General features: G+C 34.5%; 2 protein-coding genes across 2 annotated transcripts; one reads left to right on the forward strand and one right to left on the reverse strand.

The window, feature by feature from the left end:
• The first annotated feature begins 1,072 nt into the window (after nucleotides 1–1,072).
• LOC125838296 (uncharacterized) lies at nucleotides 1,073–10,750 on the forward strand. The gene is made up of 4 exons (XM_049517364.1): nucleotides 1,073–1,464; nucleotides 1,725–2,361; nucleotides 6,689–6,819; nucleotides 10,041–10,750. The coding sequence occupies exons 1-4, from the start codon at nucleotides 1,330–1,332 to the stop codon at nucleotides 10,488–10,490; spliced, it is 1,353 nt and encodes a 450-aa protein (XP_049373321.1). The 5' UTR covers nucleotides 1,073–1,329; the 3' UTR covers nucleotides 10,491–10,750.
• A 3,433-nt stretch (nucleotides 10,751–14,183) lies between these two features.
• On the reverse strand, nucleotides 14,184–17,421 carry LOC125838293 (probable LRR receptor-like serine/threonine-protein kinase IRK). The gene is made up of 2 exons (XM_049517361.1): nucleotides 15,974–17,421; nucleotides 14,184–15,799 (listed from the first exon to the last, which is right to left on the reverse strand). Exons 1-2 carry the CDS (start codon nucleotides 17,341–17,343, stop codon nucleotides 14,353–14,355), a joined length of 2,817 nt encoding a protein of 938 aa, XP_049373318.1. The 5' UTR covers nucleotides 17,344–17,421; the 3' UTR covers nucleotides 14,184–14,352.
• Nucleotides 17,422–18,664: the final 1,243 nt, after the last annotated feature.

Consider the following 18,664-nt stretch of genomic DNA (forward strand, 5'->3'; position numbering starts at 1 on the left):
ACATCTTACAAAATATATGCATCCTGGAGAGAAATATTAAAAATGATCATATGGCTTATCATTCTCCAAAACCACTATGATGATAGAATGGATTGCGGTGTTATTTACGGTGGAGATTGTAAGGAATACTTTAATACTTATATTTATTATATTATTTGATATTTTATGTTATTGTCTTATAAATAGACACATTGTAAGACTTTGTAGACATGATCTCATTCTTTTAAGTATGTATTTGATGCTTATTATATTCATGATTTTGTTTGACTCGAAGAATAAGAAGACTACTGAATGATGATCGGCTTGGGCGAGTGGATGTTGGCAAGAAATCAAAAGATTATGCATTAATTTTATATTTTTCTTCTTCTTTTTTTAATTATTAAAATCGTAAGAATGATGTATTTATTTTTCCATATGTTTTCTCTTCATTTATATGAATTTTTTTTAGTTTATAATTTTTGTTAGTTAAAAGTAATAATTTATGACTTTGCCTGATATTATAATTTTTTTTCATGATTTTTTGAATTTCAAACCCTTCATCATAAGACTTTAAGTTATTATATTTTTTATATTTATTATATTCATACTTTTATTTGACTTGAAAAAAATAAGATGAAGACAATTGCACGGTGATCGACTTATTCGAATGTATGTGGACAAAAACTCATAGGAATGTGCATTGATTTCGTATTGTTTCTTCTTCAATTTTTCAGTGGTTTAGGACGCAAGAATGATGTTGCATTATTTTATTTTATTTTATGTGTTCTTTATTAATTCTATTTATTTTATATGAATATCTAAATCTAAATAATCTATTGTTTTGAATTTATAATTTCTATTAGTTTAAATAGCAACATATGACTTTGTTGGAAGTATATATTATGACTACTAGCCAAAAAAATTCTTGTGAAATCAATTATAAGTGTGTATATATATATACATGCACACCTCTTTTATCTATATTATATTTAATAAAATTATTGATAGTATCATCATTTTCGTGCGGTCAAGTTCACTAGTTATAATAAATTTCAAATTGTTTCACTTTCTGCAGGAAGAAGATGTCTAGTTGATGGCACACGTACAAGTCAAAACGACGAAAAGGCCCTCGGAATTCATCAAATTTTCATTTCTTCTCCTTCCTCCTACAAACCCTAGATAGAATCTTATCACGCGATCGATTTCGATAGCAGTTCGATCTTATTCGACTGCTGATCCTTAAGCTTTCTGTTGGAACTTGCAATTTATTCAGCTTCTCAACAGTTGTTTGCTGAAAAAATGAAATTTTTATAAGATTTGATCTGACGGAAGTTCAGATATAGCTGTGGAATGGGCAGAAGTAGAGTTTTAGCGATCATTTTCATATTGTTAATCGTTTCAGCAACTTCAAACGCGAAACTATTCAATTCCAGGAAGTTAGTTGATTTGGATCCAATACAAAGCACCAATTCATCTTCTGAACAAGTAAAAATTCCCCTCTTTGCATTTTCTTATGTATGTTTTTGTGATTTAAATGTGTAATAATTTGTTTTTTAGATGGAATTATTAGCTAACAGTGAATTGTTTAGGTATATGGTATAGTGAATTGGTGATGTAGATACATCTACTAATCTACATGTGTTGTCATTCATTTGTTTCAATGGAGTTAATAGTTAGAAATAAACTTTTTTGCTGTATATGTTAGTGAATAGGTGATATAGATACTAAGACTGATTTTTATCTAGATTTCTGTATCAAATACTCCAGTTGAGGGTGAAAAGGAAGTCAATGGAAGCACAGTCAATGATAACAAGTCTGTAATCGCAAAAGAGAAGCCTGGAAATCCTAAGGGAAACAATGATCCACCAAAAACCAGGCCAGAGGAACTAAATTCAACTATAGTCAATGATGGGAGATCACAAACTGAAAAACAGAAGCCTAAAGATCCTCAAGTAATCAATGAAGCACCTAAAGATTTGAAGGACCAGAATTCAACTGTAGTCAATGATGGAAGTTCTAAAGCTGAAAGTGAACAGCCTAAAGATCCTCAGGGAAGAAATGGTCCAACAAATATTGATTCAAAAGAGCCAAATACCACCGTAGTGAATGGTGGGAGCCCTAAAGCTGACAAAGAGAAGCCTAAAGATCCTCAGCCTCAGGGAGGCAATCACTTACCAAAATTGGATCCGGATGGGTCTAAAAATGATAAAAATGTGACTGTTGAAACCCCTCCACCTGTTGAGAAGAAGGAGAATGAAGAAAAGAAGAAAATAGATGAAACAATAAACTCGGAAGTGAACACCAATGAGAGCTGTCAGAAGGCTACAAAAATGTGCAGGATTGGACAAACACTGCTTGCATGCATTCAGACACCCCAGAATGGTAAACTTTTTCGCTCATGAGACACACATGTTTCATTGAATAAGAAATTTGACTGAACTTTTATGGTACTGGTAAACCAACTGATATGTACTGGATTACAACTGATTACTAATTGCATCTTGTTTTAACCTGAAGAGTTTGAAGCCTGATATTTCTCTACATAGAACTATAGGAAAAGGTAGACTGACATCGTACTGATCACTACTATCTAATATTTCAGTAGGGAAACATTTAAAGCTTGCACCTAATATTATCCTTTGGAGCTTGGCGGCGCTTGCTACAGTAGTTTATTCACAGAAAAAGGTTTCTCCTGATATGTTTAAGATTTTTTTATTTCCTTGTGAGAGATTTTATTTTTGAAAATAAAATATTAGTATTAGGCAATTGAATATAGCATTTTGTCTAGGATTATTTATTGAAAGAACCTAAAATCTAAACATTATGGCTTATGAGATCTTAAGATATAGCTCTAATACATTAAAGTTTGAATTAGAGCATCTTTCTTGCTGTCTTATAGGATCCTGCTCCCACATCCCAACTCATCACCTCAAAAAGAATGGTAAGAGAAAGTGAGAACAAGGAGCAACATAAGTGTGGGCGGCACTTGATTTTTGTCAGTGTTTAGATGCCTTCCTGAAGAATAGTTCAAATTATCGTGTATATGTAACTGTTTAAGAGCTAATTGTCTAATGATAGTTGTTTGAATCAATCAAAGAATTCTCAATAACATTTGTTAAATATGCAAACGCATATGCTTTTATATTGACCTAATTATTTTATTAATTGGCAACTTTTATACTGACCTAACTGTGGAGCAGAATTTTGATCTGTAGTTTTGGCAGAGAAGCACTTGTCATTGGAGTGCTGCGTGAGATATGAATACACGAACTGATATACATATTATACTTGATAGGACTAGGGCAGGACAAAAGGATTATTTGCAAAAACTATTTTTTTTTTTAAACTGGTAAGGTTGAATTCTTCAGCATTACGGGTATGGTGGCTACCTCCATAAAGGGATAATTATAGATTTCCTATCAAATCTATAATCTGAGATTATTTGCAAAAACTTCTCATACAACATGACTTTTTTCTGCATCGGTGCATAGGGGAGAGATTTGCTATCCTTACTAGAATTTAGCATGAACACTTCATTGTGTATTGAGCCTCTGGGGCTTTGGTCTAGTGGTAAGAGCTCAACGGGTGATGTGTGGATTAGCGCATTTCATTGTTCGAACCCTACCACAAACAAAAGTTTTGTATTTAAGTGGAGAATGTAGAGGGACGGGTTTATATCCACTAAGGCCTCACTTGTTTCATTAAGATTCAAACATCTAAATCTGAATGCACATCTGAATATTAAGATGTGCATTAAGCTTTAGATGTTTGAATCTGAATATGAAGATGTTGTATGAGATCTAAATACTAAATAATTAAGAATGTTTATCTTTTGAATGTCTGAATGTATAAGATTTGCCTTTATTTAAAAGTTAATAAATATAAATTTTATAAAATACTAAATTAATCTAATACTCTATCAATAACAACAAATTATAAATTATTTTGGTGGTGGTGGTTGTCGGTGTCGATTAGGGATGTTGTTAGTTAATGGTGGTGTTGTGGGTTGTAGATAGTGTCGATGGTGGCTGGCAGTAGTGGTTGATGGTGGTAGTTGGGGCTAGCGATTAATAGTTATGGTGGATGATAGTGCTAGCTAATGGTGATGGTGACTGATGACAGTGGTTGGCAATATATAGTGGTGACTAAGAGTGATATTTGTCAATAGTGATTGATGGTTGTTGTGATAATGGTGATTGGTGGTGATGATTGTAAATGGTGGCTAGTGGTTGTGGTCAAGTATGTGGCTAGTGGTTGTGGCCTAGTATGGTGGCTAGTGGCTGTGGCCTAGTATGGTGGCTGGTGGTTGTGGCTAAGTATGGTGGTTGTGGGGTGGCAACAACGGTAGTTTACAATGGCTGGTGATGTCGGTAGCAGTGAATGAACAAAATTGATGAACTGGGATCTTTGTAGAAATCTTTGAATAAGCATCCTAATGATATTAAAACTTTGTTACATATCTTAATTATTCAGATGTATTCAAACCCATTAAGTGGTTAAAACATTAAACAAAACTTAATGGTTAAGATCTTAATGATTAAAATTCAGACCTACAAATCAACGGACTTAATAACTGAAATTTGAATGATTATGATTTAAGACTTTAATATAGTGTAAACAAATTAGGTCCAAGTATCGAACCGTGCATCATTAGCCCTTTGGAGTTTCTCGGTTGCCAAAAAAACTTCATTGTGTACTGATATAATATTGCTATTGATGATAGGGGCTATTGTCGATAGTCTCAGGTTTGCATCTTACTCGTTTATGATGGAACTTAGATTATCTGTACCAAGTTGCATATAAAGGCGTGAAACCTCTTTATGATGAATTTGAAGACATGAGCTATCCTCTCCTAACACTTGCCTAATGCCCATTTATTTTCACTTAAACAGTGTTTTGAATCCATTAAGTGTTTTTTTCCTTCTTCAACCACTTATTTGCTATGAATAAATCTGGTTCATTCAGATTTTGTACGTAACTTTAGAATCATTAACATGTTTGCTTAAAGATTTCATCAAAGGTGACCTTTTATTGCCACTACGCAACCACCACGACTAGTGTCCACCGCACAACCACTATGGGCTGTTCTCATTGCCAACCACCACCCCCAGCCACCTCAATAACCACTACTAGCCACCACCATAAACTACTACCACCAACCATCACCTCAAGACCATCATGGCCACCAGCTAGCTTTTAGAGTGTATGGCATCAAACAATTTTTACAATGAAGGTGGGTTAACATTTTCTCTAATATTTTGTGAATACTATATTAATTAGTATCTTTTTTGTTTTAACTGTTTAGTTAGTATTTTATTTTGAATTTTATATTAATTCATTTTTTTAAAAAAAAAGATAAATTATACTTATTAAGATAATGAGAAGTCAAAGAATCTTATTCATCTAGTTGCAAAATTTATAAACACATCTTGATAAGCAGATCTATATTAGGATTCAAACATCTTAATCTAAGAAAAAACAAATGGGAATTACAAGTGTTTGATTCATGAGCTGTATTCCTTTTTTCAACCTTCTATCCCCAATTCCTTAATAAATTGCATGCATTGAATATATTATTGGTTTTATTAAGTAGGATCGTTAATAAACTATCATCCTTTGAAGGAAGTAATCAATTGATAACATCACAATCTCTTCAAATAGGAAGGTATATAGGCTCTTTTTGCAGTTGGTCTTCTTCTATTGTGGGTATAACTTAATTCTATCCGTATTTTACAGGAATTGTTCCATGCACTTCTGTTTTTTGGGTTTCTTCTGAATTGATTGATTCCTTACGGTTGATCTTCTTGTCTTTTTCTTTTGTGCTGGTTTATGATCATGCCCAAGTGCACAAGCAAATTAGGAAGTCTTTAATATTTTAAAAGAAAGGAAAGAAATGGATGTAGAACTGGAAAACTAAAAATTAAAGAGAGTGAGACCTGAGAGGAACAGAAGAAAGACCAACTTAATTACAAAACCAAGAAAACAAAACTAATGGAGAACCGAGAAACCAAAATTAGAAGAGAGGCAAAGCAGAACTGAAGAAGTCAAAAACTTTTACATTTCAGAAAACATAATTAAAATTAGAAATAAAAGGAGGAGAAAAATCAAGGATGGAAATGAATGTCCTTACATAAATGTTCCCTTCAATTCATTGCGAGATCGGGGAACTCCCGCACGACGGAACTACCATGGAACTTCCCAATTAAAACCTACATAAATGTATTTGCGAGGACAACTTACGTGATGATCCTATTGATCAGGGTGTTGATAAGCATAGAGAATAATGGATATAGATGTTCTAAAATAAAAAGAAGGTCCAACATTACCAGTTTCCAAAAAAAAAAAAAGGCCTTTACTTTTATCAGGATTTGCATCAGTTCAATCACAATTTTATTTCCTCTAATTGCTATTATACTGGGAAAATGAGCCTGAAAACATAGAAGTATAGTGAGCAGAAAGAGTGAGCAACAAGTATCTCATCTAGAACTTGAAGTTTCTCATCCCTTGTTCCATTAGACTGTGATCAGTGTATTTTTCTTTCCTATCATGCCAATATAACAGAGGCACAGACTCTCTCTCTCTCTTGGTGTGTAATTCACCTTTCTGCTCGCTCTCATTGACCTTGCAAATAAGCTTTATATTAGTCTTGTCATGGTAAGTGAAATATGTCATTGATATCTGTGATAGGTTTGCTTTTTATGATATACAGGATCTACTGAATTGTTACTTGTGGTGCAAAATGAAGGGGAAAAAGGAGTCAAAGTAAATATCAATATCCAACCTCCTCTGGATGGTTTTCCACAACCTCCTATTGAAATACCCAAACATCAAGTGGAAAAGGTATATATACAATCTCTTGCTATTGACTTGCCCCCTCCCTTCCCCAGCTGAGGGTCTATAGGAAACAACCTCTCTACCTCCAAGGTAGGGGTAAGGTCTGCGTACACACTACTCTCACCAGACCCCCACTTTGTGGGATTACACTAGGTATGTTGTATCTTGAGGTGATACTGTAAAGAGAAGAATTAACTTGGGCATATTGCACGCATTTGAACTTCTACTGCTACATTGACCCCAACTGATTACTGCTACCCGTGAATGGATGTAATATGTTTTTGTTTGTCTGTTTGAGAATGAATGCATTGTCTGGCAAATGGAATGCAGAATTGGAAGGGAAATATCTTGCCACCTATATTTTAGCTGTTGGCCTATTTTTGTCTTTTTGGCTTAAAAACAAGTGCTTAAAGCACTTCTATACTTCACCAAATACTACAGAAGTGCTTAAAAGCTATTTTGGCTTAAAAGCACATAAAATAAGCCCAATCCAAACAGGCTCTAATTGTCTTAGTTCCAATTGTTTCTTATCTATGTTTTTTTAAGCAGCTCAAATGTATTATATAGGAATTCCTGTGAGGAGTTTTTACTTACAGTTAGTTTATTTCTTTATCCAGCCTTACTGTTGGGGTTATATTTTAGTTTATTTCTTTATCCAGCCTTACTGTTGGGGTTATATTTTAGTTTATTTCTTTATCCAGCCTTACTGTTGGGGTTATATTCCACAAGGGATGTTGGGTAGAATTCTCAATTGTTCTTCTCAGGGCTCTCCCAGTGAGGTCCCTTATCACAACTGAACAGCACTAGGGGTGTGTTTGGTATGAAGGAAAACATTTTCCGGAAAATGTTTTCCAATTTTCTCATGTTTGGTTGGGTTAAATGTTTTGGAAAATGTTTTCCAAATCAACTCATTTTCCTCAAATTTAAGGAAAATGACTTCCCTACAAAACTTAAGGAAAACATTTTCCAATCCTCTCTTCCAACTTCAAAATTTCATTTTTTCACCCCTACCCTCGATCCCCCCACGCACCCATCCCCTACCAGCCCCCCACCCCCCCCTCCCCAAAAAAATAAAATTTTAAGTTTGTTTTTAAAAAATACTTTCAATTTCAAAATTTCATTTTTTCATCCCTACCCTCGACCCCCCACCCACCCACCCCCTACCAGCCCCCCCACCCTAAAAAATAATTTTTAAGTTTGTTTTTCAAAAATATTTTCAATTTCAAAATTTAATTTTTTTCACCCCTACCCACCCCCTACCAGCACCCCCCCACCCTCCAAAAAAAAATTTAAGTTCATTTTTAAAAAACTTTCAACTTCAAAATTTTATTTTTTCACCCCAACCCACAACCCCCGCCCCCCACCCACGCCACCCACCCCCTACCAGCCCCCACCCCCCAAAAAAAATTTAAGTTCATTTTTAAAAAACTTTCAACTTCAAAATTTTATTTTTTCACCCCAACCCACGACCCCCCCACCCCACACCCCACCCACCCTACCCACCCCCTACCAGCCCCCACCCCCCAAAAAAAATTTAAGTTTGTTTTAAAAAAATATTTTTAATTTCAAAAATTATTTTCTACTCTAGTTAAAATAAAAGATATTTCTCAAAAATATTTTTCATTCATAAGTCAAACACTAAAAATCTTTTCCGGAAAATATTTTCTACTCACCAACCAAACATGAGAAAATAAGTAAAAAATCAACTTGTTTTCCAGGAAAACATTTTCCATGGAAAACATTTTCCTTCATACCAAACACACCCTAGAAGGATCAGTCTTTTCTTAGGATTTGCATTACAGACCCACATATACATATTCCTTTCGCTTCCAATCATGGAGATATTATGAAACTTCTATTTATTTATTTTTTTTAATTTTTTTTTTTTTTGGGAGGGGGGGGGAGTTTGAGGAACGGTTCAAATGTAGGAATGAGATTTTAAGAGGTACTTTTATCATTTATAGTAGCTCTGTGCATCGTTGCTAAAATCAACTGTATCTAGATATTAGATGGTTTTTAAAGTGAACATATATGTTGCTGGAGTTACATGGCTGTAAAGTTGGGCTGAAAGGCCTGCATGAATGGGAGTGAGCCCCACCAAAAAATTCGTTTACAAAAGGATGGCGACTAGCAAAGGATAGTTTAGATTAGGGTTTCTTGTCTTCTAGGTATTAATGGGATTTGACATCTTAACAATCTGACTGGGATACTCAAATTTCTTGTGTATGTGATGTAACTAGCAAATTGGAGGTTTGAATTGCTCAAATCATGGATTAGTGGGGAATAAAGGTAGTAAAGTTTAGGAACAACTCCAGTTTGATAAGGAGTTTACCAATTACTCTTAGTGTCTCATAGACGTCACAATTCAGGTGGAGTACATCACATATTCCCCACCCTTCACCAATGAAAATCTCACGGACTTTCTCATTATAAATACTTTTATCACTATCATGAAGGCATCCCTGACTGTTTGATAGTATAACGAGATGGAGCAGTTTTTTGATTCAATGATGTCATTCTTATTAGATCTGTATAAAAAATAAAGAATGAACCATTAATAAATATTAGGGGATATAAGATTAAAGTACATCATTCATTTGGCTTCTGTTTTTTCCAGTTCTTTTGGCTGCTGGTGCTACTTTTAAGGGGGTCTTGGCAAATTCCCTAGCTTCTCAAAGAGGAATTTTTTTTATAATAGCACTTTCATAAAAGCATAATTTCATAAGGCGTCTGAGGTGTTCCCTATCTAGCCATAAAAAAGAGCCTGTACGATGCACTTGCTTGAGAGTTTATTTTAAATACTACTGTATAAGCACATCTGGTGCTAACAGAAATAAAATTAAGGAGGTCTAAAATCTGAATTTACAGACACTAGGTTTAACTTGGTCTATTCCAGTGCTTAAAAGAATGGTCTTACATCTGGTTATCAGAAAAAAGAAACAAAAAACGGGTGTTACATCTCAGTGCTTACAAGATTGGGTGGAAATGAACTTCTAAAATCTCAGAAGTTTTCACTTTGGTAAGATTCTCACTCAAATTCGCTGCCTTTGGCACTTGGCATTGTTTACCAAGTGCTTTCTGATAGTTGCCTTTTATCCAACCACAACTGCGGACCTCCCAAAGTATACTTCGCTCGCAATTTCGCAATTTTGTACAAGCCTGGTTAATTTTCCAAGTTATGCCATATGCTGGACGTTTGTTCTAATATTACAAATCTGCTATGGTAGATCGATATTTCATCAATCTTGGGCAAAGGTGCTGAAATAGTGCTGAATGCTGGAGATGCTAGTTGCAGGCTTCAATTGGACAGGCATGTTTCTGTGGAGAACATTCTGCAGCAGGTGTCTCTTTATTCTAAGCGTATGACCATCTATGGTGCATATTTCCTTTTCCTTGTAGCCCTACTTTTTGGCGGGACATGGGCTTGCTGCAAGCTAAGGAAGAAGAGACATCAAGATGGTGTTGCGTATCAGGAATTAGAGATGGGAATGCCGGAATCTGCCTCAGCTGCAAATGTTGTTGCAGCAGATGGTTGGGATCAGGATTGGGATGACGATTGGGATGAGGAGAATGCAGTGAAGTCACCAGGTGGACATACCTATGGGAACATCTCTGCTAATGGCCTCACGTCTAGGTCTTCTAAAAAGGACGGATGGGAAAATGACTGGGATGATTAGTAATAGAACATCCAAGAGAAAAAAAGAAGTGTTCTGTGTTACAAGAGGTACATACACCACGGAAGAGCTGAACGTGTGAAAACTTTTTTTGTAATTTAAATCTATAGTTTTTTTGTCTTCACAAACTTGAATATTCTTTCTCTTTAGCACATTCTTTTGACAGTAGTTATTGGGTTACCTACTACAATATGTTGTTACATATGTATTTTCCTTGTTGGAACGATTTTTTAAGTGAAATGAAATATTACACATTATACCTACTTTCTCTAGTGAAAGTCTTTTTCTTTCTTGAGAATCTCTAGTGTGTGATTATAATCGTGCCATGTTCAAATGGATAGAAGCCCTTGTGAAAAATGTGGTTCAATTTTGTTGCTTTAATTCTTAAGGAAGTTCACACTGCTAGCTTTTCTTTGATTAATCCTGGAAAGCCTAAGATTTAGTGGTAAAGAATCTTTTATTTACCACAAATGGTGGAGGAAAAAATTCAAAATTAAAATGCAACGCCCTTCGCTTGTAATTTAAAGAATGAATAGTGAAAAGAAAATAAGAGGTTGTCAATCAGTCTACCAAACAGAGCCCATTCATTGCCTTGGGACGGTTAGGCTAAAATGTCCCCCATTATCTGGATTGACTTGTTTTAGGTGTTTTTAAGTCAAAATAACTTTTAAACACTTTTCAAGTGTTTGAATAAAATTTAAGCCTACTTATAAGCACTTGTTTTAAGCTAAAATAATAAAAATAAGCCAAAAAACATAAGTTAGAAATCCTAACTTGTGACTTTCGGCTAATAAGCCAAAAGCAATAAGTCAATCAAAACTAGCTTTGAATATGATTTTTTTCTTTTTCAGATTGACTTGAACCATAGTTAACTATTGATTGATACACCAAACTTTTCAACAGATGAGGGAACACATAACTACTTTATACACATGTACTACATATATACTGGTCTTCTTTGTACCATTCAATTTTATCATTATGTTGGGAAAGCTAAAATTGAAGTCTTATAGTACAATCTTCTTCTCCCTAGAAAATGGAGTAAGAAATTTTGCACTCTTCTAAGCTTTTTTTACTTTTGTATTGTTTACATATGCCCAAGTCATCACTTTATGCCCATGAAATGAATAAACAGATTGAAGGTTATATAAGCTTTGTCCCCACTCATGAAAGATCTTTAATAAAGCAAAGATATATAGCACTAGTAGATTAGTGAAAGTTTAACATGGAGTCTCCATCATTGTGTCCTCATAAAGGAAAACCCCTAAAGAGAAAAGAATTGAAAGAAGGAAAAAAAAATCATGTTGCTCTCTCTATACACTGTCCAAGATACCTTTCTTTTCTATCATGTAATAGTGTTTCACTCTTTAAAGACATTCAAATTTTATTTTTTGGAACACTAGGAAATTACACATCTGTTTTTCATAATTGAGTCTCTTGATCATGGTAGGTATATTATTTAAATATTTCCCAAGCATGCAACAAGTGTATTTCTTGTATCATAATCTATCCAAGGAGTAATTATGAGTAGAACAATCATGGTAGGCTCTGCCATAATGGTTTATGATGGCCTTTAGAACTATTTCTTGTTTAGGCATAATGGTTATTAACTAAGACCAAATATGGCTAAGTGTTTCAATAATCATTTGAACTTGCACAAATAATGTTGTTTGTTGGACAAGCAACATCAATTGTGCTTAAACCACTAAATACTCCCATCGTTTCTATTGACTTGTCAAATATTTCCTAATTTAAATTTCCTTTTCCTTGTCATTTTTGACAAATCAAGGAAGGACATTTTTTTTCTTCCTATTATACCCTCAATTTATTAACATTAAGTTAATGTCTTTGAAAAATGTACTAGTAAGTAAATATGCTTAAGACTATCAAATAATAGGGATAAAATGGTAAACTCCATATATTAATAATTATTTTCTTAATAGATGTGTTAAATTAAAACTTGACAAGTAAAAAGAGACAGATAAGAGTTTTAAATGGAATGAATGAATCTCAATGGTCTATGGTGATTTGAAATTTAAACTTACAAGGTTATTCATCTTTATTGTTGGCATTTAAAATTCACTTTTACATTAAAAATACAAAGCTCTTTATTGTTTAAACAAACTTGGCATGATAGCAACCCATTTTCATGCACATGGGACAAGTGCAGTTAAGGTCCCCCCACCCCCACCCCACCTAGTCTTCAATTCATTCTAGTAAGAATTGATATCGAAACATTCATTATTTCACCAACCTCTCCTACTTTAACATAAGTGTGCTAGTGAATGGATTCTTTCTCATTATTCAAGAAAGACATTTTTGTTTGCAAATATAAAAAATAATGGTCACATTCTGATAAGTAAAATTGAACACGCATGCATCTTACGTGACATAATATGCATAGGATGTGAATTTAAATTTTCACGTAGGACGCATGTGTTTACTTGTTCAACTTTATACAAATTTAAGTGGTTGTTGTATACTCAAAGTTAGGGAGCATAGATGTTAGCTAACGTCAAGTTAAAAGGGTACGTTAATGTATCATGACTCTTTTTTCTAAGCATAATACATAAACATGACCCTTAACTTGGCTTCAGCAAACAACTATGACCAGAGGCGTATCCAGGATTTCGGTAAGATGGGCGCACGATTACGAAAAAATGCTTCTTAAGTATAAATTTGATCAGTTTGACTTTTCAGTTCTTAATATGAATCATTAAATTTTAAAAATTATAGGTCCAAAATATATAATACTACTAGTTCTAAAATTTAATATACACATTTAATTTAATCATATAAAAAAATTTACAGTGCTAAATTTTTTAGGAATTTTCAACGTAACACACTTGAAAATTTTGAAAGATTTAAGGAAAAAACAAAAGAAAAATTAGTTGAAACGCCAAAAGTGTAACTGATAACCACTTGGAGAGGTGTTACTCAAAAATAGAAGATAGATATAAGATTTAAATTTTTATCCTCACTTAGAGAGGTGCACCCGATCATCATCATATTATAAAATGATACTTTGAACGTGGGTTCACACATCTATATTTAAATATTTTTAAAAATATAACACTACTATATATGATCTAGAGAGGGGAGCATGGGTTCACGTGAACCCACAACACCCCCTCTAAATACGCCCCTGACTATGACCTTTAACTTTGGATGTGCGCAAGTAGACACTTAAACTTGTATAAAATTGAATAAATAAGCACATTTATCCTATGTAGCATCTTTCATGACGTCCTACATGTATTATGTCACATAGGACACGTGTGTCTACTTGTTCAATTTTATACAAGTTTAAGTATTATTTGTGTACACCTAAAGTTAGAGGACATAGATGTGAGCGGAAGCCAAATTAAAAAAACATATTTCTGTATTATGACTCTTTTTTTTATGTTAGGTTACTGCTCATTAGCATTATCTAAAATGGCTGGATGTGTTAACAAAATGATATCCAAAGTGTTAAAGGAAATGAAATGCCACTAAAAGGTGGCCTACTTTGATGTTTTCATTTCATTAGGAATCCATGTGGGTCTTCTTCTTCTATAAGAATACAAAGGATGTATTTTTTTCAGCTTTGTATGGACAACATCAAACAAGCACAAGACAACAAGTTGGATATCTGAATACTATATAAAGACAATGCCAGTCTATCCAAATCTAACAAGGGTCCCAAACTGGAGCTGGTGAAGAGGAATCCAGTTATTTAAATAACATATAAAGATTTAACATGTATGGATATGACAAAATAACAAGAGGATAGTGACCTTCTCCAAATGTAACAAACAAAACTGAATTCCTGTTCACCACATGACTCATTCTCTATAATCTGGTTTTCCACAAACACCTTATAACATTACTCTATTTCCTCTGGACTTTCTGACGGACATCGAATTAGCTCCAAAATTTTGATAACCTCTTCCATGTCTGGTCGATTGGATGGAACTTGAGATGCACATATTAAACCAAGTTTCACAACTGGAATTGCCTCTTCGACAGGGAAGTTACCTTGGAGCCGTCCGTCAATGCATTCTTCTATCCTGCCTTCTTCTAGTGCTCCCCGCACCATGTCGCATAATACAATCACGTCATCTTCCATGTACTCCACGGGTCTTTTCCCTGTCACCACCTCAAGAATCAAGATGCCAAATCCATAGACATCACATTTCTCAGTTATCTTCACCGTCTGGCATGCAAATTCAGGAGCCATGTATCCAAGTGCACTCTGAATCTTGCTGCTCAATATGTAACGATCCAAGACTGGTAATAAACGAGCCAAACCAAAATCTCCAACTTTTGTGCTGGCAGAACCATCATCTATGAGGACGTTGGTTGACTTCATATTGTAATGAATTATGTTCAGCTGGTGCAGATAGGCTAAGCCTTTTGCAGTATCAAGAATAATGTTGAACCTTTGCTGCCAAGAGAGACTCCTTTTGGAACTTTCCTCATGGAGTAATTTGTACAAGCTGCCTCCAGATACATATTCATTAATCAGGAGCTGGAGAGAAGGTGTCCAATAATAACCTTCAAGTGCCACAAGGTTCTCGTGCCTGATGCTTCCGAGACTTTTCATTTCCCTCTCAAAATCTTCTTGGGACTTGATCAAACTTGTAATGTTGAGCTTCTTAATGGCAACAGAACGTCCATCTCCGAGTTCTGTCTTGTATACAGATCCAAAACCACCACGTCCAAGTTCATTATCCTTGTTGAGCAGCGCTTGAGTTCCAACAACAAAATCTGCATCACCAGAAAACATAACAAGCTTGCCTAGATTGGCTTCTGTACCATGTGAATGGCTAAAGTCATCGCCACCAGATAAGGTGAAAGTTGCAGCAGAGAGTGCCATAGAAGAGCGCACATGCAAATTGAGAATAGAAACGACCACTACTCCAAGTGCTATGAAAACTGCTGCTCCAATGGCAATGAGAGATGATATACTGAGCATGATTCTCTTATGACCAAGCGAAGTAACAGAAGCATGATTCGGGTCAGATGAATTGGGGTTTAGTACAAGAGGCTTTGGATGGACAGCAGGGCAGGAGTGGTTGAGAACAGAACCACATAGGGATGGATTACCAACAACAGATGATGGAGAAATGGTGTTGAAAAAGCCACCTACTGGAAGTTCACCTATGAGATGGTTGTGGGAGACATTAAATGTGGCAAGGTGCGAAAGATTGGTTAGTTCTTTAGGTAAGCTTCCAGAAAATTGGTTAAAGGAGAAATCTACCACTTCAAGAATGGTCAACTTAGCAATCTCTGGAGGGATAGGGCCAGTGAGGTTGTTGTGTGACAAGTCCCTACACAATCGAAAATGCAGAACAAATGACTCTTAGAATCACACAGACATAACAAATGCAAAAATCATGATGCACATAACTGCAATTTAAACGAAGATAACATGATCGAAAAGCTAAATACAAAAGTTTTCAACACATTGAATAAAAATGAGATGGAAGTGGCAGGAAACTTACAATGAACTTAGAGCAGAGCAATTCGCTATATCTGCAGGAATTGTACCACTCAAATGATTTTCTCTCAGCTTCAGTTCCAGCAATGAAACAGCACTCCCAATTTCACTGGGAATACTTCCGTTTAGTTGATTGTGACTTAAATCAAGAATTCGAGTTGCGTTTAGTTTACCTACAGCTTCTGGAATAGTACCAGACAAAAAGTTCCTGGAAATATTCAAGACCTGCAAGCTACTGATATTCCAAATGGCAGCTGGTATTTCACCAGATAATGCATTGGAAGACAAATCCAAAACTTGAAGGCTTCGATAAGAAGCATCCATGGATATGGACGGATAATCTATATGCCCAGTAAACCTATTCCCCGAAAGAGAAATACTCTCTACACCCAATTCAAAGGTCCAAGAAGGAAGGTTACCAGTCAAGAAGTTGTTGCCTATGTCCAAGATTACAAGGTCATTGCATTTCATCAAGGACCGAGGCAAGCTTCCAACGAAGTAATTGTTTGACAAATTGAGTTCCTTTAGCAATGAAACATCTCCCATAGAGGTTGGAATTCTACCAGAAAGATTATTCGCAGAAAGATCCAAAACCTTGAGGCTTTTCATCTCTGCTATCCAATCTGGAATCTCCCCATTAAGCAAATTTGATCTTAACTCCATATTGGTACAAAAACCCAATCTTCTCATAGACTCAGGAAGTCCCCCACTCAACAAATTGTCACTGAGATCAATTGACTTGAGCTGCACACAGTTTCCAATATTTTCAGGCAGCCAACCAGTAAACTTGTTTTTATGTAAATTAATTGACCTCAAAGAATATAAACCTTCAATTGCTTTAGGAATCTCACCCTCCATTAAATTATCAGAAACATCAAGAGATTGAAGAGAGCTTAAGGACCATAAAGCTGAAGGCAACGGACCCGAAAGACGGTTAGATGAAAAGTTAACCCTTTGGAGCGTTGAACAAGATGTTAAAGATTGAGGGATTTCACCAGTAAGATTGTTGTTTGCAAAAGAAACAGATTGTAAAGAGCTACATTGTTGAAAAAATTCATCAGGGATTGAACCTGACAAAGTGTTGTGACTCAAATCAATAACCCTCAAGCTAGGTATTTGGGATAAAATGGGATTGATATTGCCAGTAAAGTTATTGTTAGACAAAGACAAAACCTTTAAGAATTGTAACCTCAAGAGACTTCTCCCAATATGTCCAGAAAGAGAGAAATTATCAAGTAAAATCTCAGAAACTCTATTGGATTGAGGATAACAATTTATACCAACCCAATTACAAGGAGTAGGATCATCTTCTGTCCAAGATGCAAGTTTAGATTTAGGGTCAGTGAATCCAGCTTTGAAAACAATTAAACCCATAACATCATCATTGAATGCTGGGTCTAAAGAGTGTACCAGAAATGGAGCTAAAGTTAAAACAGTTATTATATGCCACAACATTTTGTCTCCAACAAATATGAAATATATGGTGAAGAGATGTAAATTGCATATATAAGAAAACAAAACATAAAGGTTAAAGAATAGATTGAGTGAATAAAAGAAACATTGTCAGTGGTTGAAGATAGAGTAGAAGAAGAAAGGTATTCTGCAAGAATGTGTGTGTGATGGAGAGGAAGAAAAAGGGTGTTTAAGCAGACAAGTTGGAATCAAGAGGACAGTTTTAGAAGAAGAGAGTGATGAAAGAGCTTGTCAGTGAGTAGTGAGAGAGAAAAGTTCATCAAGGCTGGTTCTTTGTTGAGGAGGTGGATTCAAATGAATTTGTACAAGTCAAAATTAGACAAGTTTTGGAGTGAAGAGAGAGTGTAACGCCGAAAAAGCAGCAATTCTCTCTGCCCACTGCCTCTTTAATATGGACTATGGACACTACCCCGCCCACTACTTCCCCGCTTTCATTTCCTATTTATAGATATTTATTAAAAAAATAATTATTGACATAGTGAGTAAATTATTTTATCCTTATTAATTATGAAATTAATGAATTAAAAACGTAAAGGCTTTTAGGAAGTTTTACATTTTCAAAGTAATTAATTGAAGATATAATAAATAAAAAAAAATGTATCTTTTCTTGATTTGTCAAAATGGACAAGTAATTAGGGACAACTAAAAAAGGAAAAATGGACAAGTAATTAGGGATAGAGGGAGTATTGAATTTGTAAGAAAATGTACACCTATTAAGAAAAATATGTAATAATATAAATTATATTCTATTTTTGGTAGTTGTTATTTGTGAAATAATAAATATAATTTTGTCATTAGTATTATTTATGTCATAGAAAATATAAAAGTTCATTAAAAAAAGGCTAATTATGGGGAAAAAAAATTAAGCATCCATCTTAAACTTCAAACAATTCAATTATTTTGAACAATAAAAAAAATCCAAAAATTCACTTATACTTGCTGCGAGGTTGGAAAATAATATAAATAAATACATATTAATTAGAAAAAATTTCAAAAATAGCAAACGTAATAGATATAATAAGGCTTTATTGCTATAATTTCGATAATTGCGCTTCATATTTATGATTGCTATGGAGGCTGAATTTTGTATATTTCTGTCCGTTTGTACATTTCACTTGTGAATATACAAATAGGGTAAATATATACAAATTCTGTATTTATACATTGATGAATTTTTCAGAATTTCATTTGTATATTTCGCTTGCCAATATACAAACAAGGT

Source organism: Solanum verrucosum, unplaced genomic scaffold (genome assembly GCF_900185275.1).
Source record: "Solanum verrucosum unplaced genomic scaffold, falcon-dt-bn FXZP01000110.1, whole genome shotgun sequence".
Classification (NCBI taxonomy): Eukaryota; Viridiplantae; Streptophyta; class Magnoliopsida; order Solanales; family Solanaceae; genus Solanum; species Solanum verrucosum.

What these genes read in the sequence shown, in the direction of transcription:
- LOC125838296 (XM_049517364.1), top strand. Translation starts at nt 1,330, where the DNA reads ATGGGCAGAAGTAGAGTTTTAGCGATCATTTTCATATTGTTAATCGTT. An exon ending in CCAATTCATCTTCTGAACAA is followed by an intron (nt 1,465 to 1,724) that starts GTAAAAATTCCC and finishes ATTTTTATCTAG; the next exon opens with ATTTCTGTATCAAATACTCC. An exon ending in CATTCAGACACCCCAGAATG is followed by an intron (nt 2,362 to 6,688) that starts GTAAACTTTTTC and finishes TATGATATACAG; the next exon opens with GATCTACTGAATTGTTACTT.
- LOC125838293 (XM_049517361.1), bottom strand. Translation starts at nt 17,343, where the DNA reads ATGGGTTTAATTGTTTTCAAAGCTGGATTCACTGACCCTAAATCTAAA. An exon ending in TGCTCTGCTCTAAGTTCATT is followed by an intron (nt 15,800 to 15,973) that starts GTAAGTTTCCTG and finishes TCGATTGTGTAG; the next exon opens with GGACTTGTCACACAACAACC.